This window comes from Cebus imitator, unplaced genomic scaffold, assembly GCF_001604975.1.
Source record: "Cebus imitator isolate Cc_AM_T3 unplaced genomic scaffold, Cebus_imitator-1.0 Scaffold733, whole genome shotgun sequence".
In the NCBI taxonomy this organism is placed as follows: domain Eukaryota; kingdom Metazoa; phylum Chordata; class Mammalia; order Primates; family Cebidae; genus Cebus; species Cebus imitator.
This window is the reverse complement of record NW_016108048.1, coordinates 308,946-315,873: the sequence shown is the minus strand read 5'-3', so window position 1 is coordinate 315,873 and position 6,928 is coordinate 308,946. Positions and strand designations below refer to the sequence as shown.

The 6,928-nt window shown below is 35.2% G+C and overlaps 1 protein-coding gene across 4 annotated transcripts in view; it reads right to left on the bottom strand.

Moving 5' to 3' along the window:
- AP1S2 (adaptor related protein complex 1 subunit sigma 2) overlaps window positions 1-6,928 on the bottom strand; it is a 29,743-nt gene that overhangs the window by 15,051 nt on the left and 7,764 nt on the right. For all 4 annotated transcript variants that reach the window (XM_017519279.2, XM_017519281.2, XM_017519280.1 and 1 more), the window contains exons 3-4: window positions 5,515-5,623; window positions 4,797-4,934 (exon numbers count right to left, since the gene is read on the bottom strand). In XM_017519279.2, coding sequence (XP_017374768.1) covers window positions 4,797-4,934; window positions 5,515-5,623 — 247 coding nt within the window. The remainder of the gene's footprint in view (window positions 1-4,796; window positions 4,935-5,514; window positions 5,624-6,928) is intronic.

Here is a 6,928-nt window from a genome sequence, read left to right as displayed (position 1 = left end):
AAAGCCATGCTAGTATTTTCTTTATCATTATATATATATATGTGTGTTTAAATAAATCCAACTACATCACCATCACCCACCCTATCCCTCTAAAAATCTAGCTTAAAATAGGTGGTGGGGAAAAGTATTCCAAGTATTGCAGAGAATATCAATTTAGCAATTTCAGCATGTTGTACTTCAATAATTTAAGAATCAACTTTAGTACCAGTGGCATGTTAAGACAGCCAAACATTAAAAAATGAATAATGGGCCAATTTCTGGGCTTTACCCAATATATAATTATGTATTCATACAAACAAGCTCCAAAAGGAATAAACATGAAGTTTGGTCTAAAAATGTCAAAACTAATCCCTTATTTACCAAGTGATGAAGTAAAAAAAAGGTATCTTTATTATTTAATCAAAATGTCTACTGATATTTTAGCAACTATGATTTGAATACACATTTAATGTTACATTTTTATTACTGACTGTAATATGCTAACAGAAAATTTGTATCTACTGACCCTCTTCTCTATTTGGCTATAAAATGAAGGACTACCTTAAACTATGTGTTTATACAAACTGGTTAAGAGAAAAATTTTTAAATTTTTCTGAAGAAAATAAGCATTCTTAAAGATAGAAATGTATATTTCACAAATTTTTTAAAAATCAAAATCATTTTGAGATTTACATATACCTTTAAGCTAACAGATAGAAGTACATTATAAGTTCAAAGTAATCTTTGCTGCTTAGAAATAATCAATTGAAGTAAAAGACCTGACACTAAATAGAAAAATCACGATACATGAAAAATTAGATTAAAATTGACCAATTAGGACTTCTACAAAAATACGGCTGAATTTAGATCTTCACAGCTATATTTACAAGTGTAGAAGCAAAATCATTTCATGACATTAAGTGAATGCTATACCCCAAACTACAAGACTAAAAAAGTTATAAATCTAGGCATTTTGATCAATCCAACAAGAAATAGGTTGAAAATAGTCTAAGAAGTCAAAGATGGCACTGTCTTAGGAAATCTACTCTTTTCCACATAGAAAAACTTCTGGGAGAATTATTGATTTCTCACTATATGACTGAGAAGCAAAGAAGTTGGTATCTTAAACAGAACATTCAAAATATATATATCAAGACAATACATAACTGGGGATGGGGGAAGTGCACAGTGGTTAAGATTTTACATAGCTGTGAAGAAATCTGGGTTTAGAATCCTGGTTTCGTCAGTTGCTAACCGGGTGGCCTCAGACCAGTCATGGAACCTCACTGAGCTTCCACTTTCTCATTAGGATACCTCCAACCTTTCACAGGGTGTCTGCACAGGATGCTTAAACCAAACTGCTGAGCCCAGGGCCTCACATACAAGCAAGCAAACTGCTGAACCCAGGGCCTCACATATGAGCACTCAAGTATTAGTTACCATCATGATTATTTTTGTTATCATGGTATCCAGAACAAAAAGTTTTCCAGCAGTTTGTGGAGTGCTTTTTCTCTTATTCCACTCGCTATTTTATGACCATAATACTCAAATACTCTCCCACAGATGTAAACTTGCATCATGCATCAAAAACATAAATGAATCTCTTTTTAGGAAACATGCATCTTGTCATTCCTGCATTTCTTCTCAGAATATATTGATGAAGAGAACAGAATAACCTGAAGCCTTACTCCTCCACACAGACTTGAGCTTGGCTCCATAATGGCCTTAATCTACAATGTATTCTCACTCTAAATTCAGAATGGACCACCACTTTCTGCTTCCCCAAGACCTAAATGGCTAAGAAAAATGGTACATTCAGACTGCTAAATAGACAACGTCTCAATGTAGTACTCAGTTTCGTTTGTGTACAAAGCAATGTAAAAGTAGTCACAGAGGAGAAATAGGACCACAGCTTTCTTCTAAAGACAAGGAACTATAATTAACAGTAGTCATTTATTTTAAACAAAGGTTATAAGGGGGTAAGGAAAATTTTATATGGGACCTCAATCATCCTATGCTTTTCTCCCTAAGCTTACTCTCCCCAATTAAAGATCTAAAAATAAGCCAGGCACGGTGGCTTATGCCTGTAATCCCAGCACTTTGGGAGGCCGGGGTGGGTGGATCACCGGTCAGGAGTTTGAGACCAGCCTGGCCAACACAGTGAAACCCCATCTCTACTGAAAATACAAAAATTAGCTGGGAGTGGTGGCGTGTACCTCTAGTCCCAGCTACTTGGGAGGCTGAGGCAGGAGGATTGCTTGAACCCAGGGGGTGGAGGTTGCAGTGAGCCAACATTGCGCCACTGCACTCCAGCCTAGGTGACAAGAGCGAAACTCTGTCTCAAAAAAAAAAAAAAGACATAAAAATAGTACTTCAAAAAAAGGGACAATATTAACTATTAAAATAATCCCATAGGGAAATACATATACATATGTACATATATACACACCCAAATAAATATGGATCTGCAATAATGTTATCCCCTAGTATATTAAACACTCAATATATGTTCTAAGGTAAACTTAACACTGCTGTCATACTCTAAGGTCTATACCAATTTCCCAGTAGCATTTAAAAATCTAGGCATAGCTGGGCACAGTGGCACATGCCTTTAATCCCAGCACTTTGGGAGGCCGAGGGGGGGCAGATCACTTGAGGTCAGGAGTTCGAGACCAGCCTGACCAACATGATGAAACCCCACCTCTACTAAAAATTCAAAATTAGACAGGCATGGTGGCACATGCCTGCAATCCCAGCTACTTGGGAGGCTGAGGCAGGAGAATCGCTTGAGCCTGGGAGGCAGAGGTTGCAGTGAGCCAAGATTGTGCCATTGCACTCCAGCCTGGGCAACAAGAGCGAAAGTCCATCTCAAAAAAAAAAAAATCCAGGCACAAAGAAATATCAATACACTAACCATTGCTCTCCAGGAAAAACATTAAAATTAAAAGTTGAACTTCAATAACTTTAAATACATTTTAAAGCAAATTTAATTAATTAGAAAATAATGAAAAACTTGGAAGAAATGCCAGGTTCTGATAGAGCAGAATATAGATCCGTAACAAAATATGAAAGTGATCAAGGGAAGAGAAATATATGAAGAATTTTAATCCTGGTTTTGACCTAATTTTTTTAAAAGTCTGATTAGTGAAAAGCAAAATAAGGAGATACTAAATTTAAAAACCAATTTTACAACAGTAGCGTGTATGCTTATAGTCAGCACACCTGATACTAAAAACAAACCTCCAAAATAACATTTCCAACCAACTGGTAAATCACCGTGACAAACTATACACACAAGGCAAAGGGTTTGTGTTAATTTTACTACTGAGGAGTAGATGGCATCAGGGCTGCCAATCTAATACTTAACTTTTGCAGGTACCTTAACTGCTCTTCTGATAACTACAAGATCATTAAGTGTACAATGCATTGTCTCACATTTAGTAGATGTCTATCCAGATGATGTCATCTGAACTTCAAGCAATTCCCACAACCCAACCAGTCAGTGACAGATGCAGTGGGATCCTCAAATAGCTTTCCCTTCCTCCCAGAGTCTAAAAGTTAGGAAGTTAAAATGGATAAAATAAGTTACTCTTCTTCCTTTATTTCATTCCCTTAAAACTGAATGCATCCAAGGCTAAAAAATGGACTTAAAGTCTCCTTTGGTGACTAAAAAAAGACAAGAACAAACTGATAAACAAGTATGTAACAAAGAATGGGCTAAAATAGACTAGAAATACAAAATCATATTTTTAATGCTTTTGGAAAATGAACCAGTGGGCCAAAAATATTCAAGACTTTTTATATACATGCAACATATACTTAACAACTATTTTAGTGAAAACACATTTCATTTTTTAATATTTACTAATCACTTCTCATGCTGTAAGCTTTCCATATGATAAAAATCACAATTAGCTCTAAAGCATAATTCAATTTGGTATCTGAATTATGGTATCATTAAGTTTTTAGAAAAAGGTAGCCTTATCTATGAAACGTTAAGCTTCAGAAATAGAAGGTACATCAGCATCAACTGCACGATTAACCCAGGATGACTATGGTAATTAGAAAGAAAAGGGAGTTACACATCTGGGGATATGAAGGTAAGACAAGAATGCAGTTTGACAGAACGTGGTTTGATATTTAACAAGAGCAAAGAGAAATGCAAATGCTGTTTAGTTTTGCTAACAAAAAAATGAGAAGGTTCTACAAAAAGTACAATTAGAAAACACTATCATTTGCTTGGCTACATTTGCATTTAATGGACATGAGGTAAAAATATGAGCCAATTTGGAATGAAAATGTCATAATCTCACAGTCAACTCCTGATTATCTACACTAATGTAAAAGGGGGGGGTTATCTTAAACAATTTGAAGGAATAGATGGAAGGGTTATCTTAAACAATTTGAAGGAATAGATGGAGGGGTTATCTTAAACAATTTGAAGGAATAGATGGAAGGGTTATCTTAAACAATCTGAAGCAATAGATGGAGAGTTCTCAACTTACTGCTACTTTCAGCCAATCTTTTCCCTTCTTAAAGTAGTCTGTCCTCTAAAGGTTTAGACTCCAGTGTTTTAGGGTCCAAAAAAGGCCATCGGGAAGAGGCCCGACCGACAGACCATCTCCAAACTGAACCATCCATCCAGAGATAACTGAGTTGACGTGACTGACACATATTCCAATGAATAAACTGCACATGGATGGACACTACATGCCAGCATGCTTCAGTGTACTTTCTGAAACTGTAAGAATGATGAATGAGACTTCCCAGCAAGAGCAAAGCATGCTAGTGCCTAGTGAAGAGAACAAGTAGCTTACCTCCTGCAGTAGATCGGCCTGCTCAATTGCTTTAAGGACATTTTTCTTGGATGTTTCCTGAACTTCCCCTCCCAAAAGAAACTCATCCAAAATAAAATAAGCCTTCTCAAAATTAAAGATGATATCTAGTTCACAGACCTGAAAAGAAAAAACTGTTACAACTTAAAGAAGCAAAAGATGCTTATTCACTACCAGATAGTGAATACAATCTGACCAGAGTGAATCAATCTTAATTCTTTCTAAAAATGACTAAGTATCACTGACTTCAGTAAGCTTAATTTCCAAATCTCAAGTACTTGAAAACATATTCCTACAAGCTAAATAAGGCCGGGCTCTGCATGCTCCCAATGAGGGTAACTTAATAATTTCTACTCATGAAAACTGATCTTTAAACATATATTTCCAGGGTAACATGATCAGAACTGCTAACCAAATCTAAATTCTATACTAGGTACTTCCAAGATATTAATGTTTGTAGTTGGACTTGTTTATATTTCACTATTTTAAACCTCATCCTCACCATCTTAATTAAATGAGTTAGGTCTATAGGGCCAGCAATTCTGAAAGTTAGAAACTGAATAGGCCCGCTGATGAGAAATAGTCATTCCTGCCCTCTCCTGCGGTTAGAATCCCAATACAACCAAATAATAAACTTGTTAGAAAAAAGTTTCTAAAAAATACTATGGCATTCAATTTCCTAAAATAAAATACTACTCACACTGCCAAAATACTTGTCAAGTAATTCCACATAACGATGAATTATTTCCAGGGTAATTAGTTCATTGTCTTGATCCTCAATAGCACAGCAAAAATACAGACTAGCATATCTGTAACAAAGTACAAATGTGAAAAAAATTGTTACCCTGTAATCATGTTTTCTAAATATATTCTTGTATTCTATTATGAAAGACCCCAAGTTTATACAGCTTATTTCTTCTTTCACAACAGTACAGATTTTTCTCCTAGACTACAAAAGTAATAAATGCATAAGAGAAATTTTGAAAAGCATAAGTAAGAAAAATGAAAAAAAAAAAATCATACCACTTAGAATAAGTTATTTTGCCCCTCTTTCTTTCAGGTTCTTTTCTATAAACATTTTAAAGGATGGCAGACCTGGTTTTTTCCTAAGTTTACTTAATTAAAACAAAATATATAGCAGATTAATTCAAACTATAAGTACAGGGAAGAAAACAAACCTTCCAACTGAAGGAGGACTTGTCGAAGGTACTGTCAAGGTGAGGTCAATATTTTGAGATATCTTATTGGAACATGTATAATATACACACAGAGAAGACCTTAAGTCCTAAAAGCTCAATGAATTTTCAAAGTGAATCCAACTACACACCAGCACCCAGATCAAGAGGCTGAACACTACTGAGCCCTGAAACTCCTCTGATACCCTCTCCCAGTCACAACCTCCCATCCCCAATGGTAACTATGCTCTTGACTTCTAACAGCATAGAATTGTTTTTAAAAAGGTTTCTAGGATTGTGAAATAAACCACAAGAAAAGAACAATAGCTCCGTGTTATTACAGAAGTTAGAGAAAGAGAACAGAAAGTTCCTATCACTTAAGGGAAACAGAGAGCTGTCCTCAAATTTTCCAAGTTCTACACTGTTGAACTGAAGGGTAGTTTATTTACCCTAGAAGAGGGAATAAGGTTGAGAAACTTATATTCTCCTTCAAATTATGATTCTAGCATATGGAACCAGGTTATGCTTGACCCAAGGAAGCAAAACTGCAAACTTGAGGCATAGCAAGTCCTGTGAGGGGATTAAAAGGGCATTTTAAATGGTTTACATGGACTTAAGGCTTTTGAAAAGAAAGAAAATAAAAACTTAAGATATGCTAAACATAGAATATATCAGTTGAGATTGTAATTTTCACTGAAGATCACTTAAATGATTTTTAGAAAACACAATGGGCAGTTATTACTCGTAGCATTAAAGTAAAATAATACTGCATACAGAATAACATGAACAACCTGTTTTGAGACTCAATGAATTCTTGCTTCTCAGTATGAAAATAACTGGTATTCACACAACAGCATTAATTTCAATATTATTAAAACCATTTCATCTTATTTGATGTTTTCAACAGGAAGTACTATCTTTCATCCTTGATTACAGATT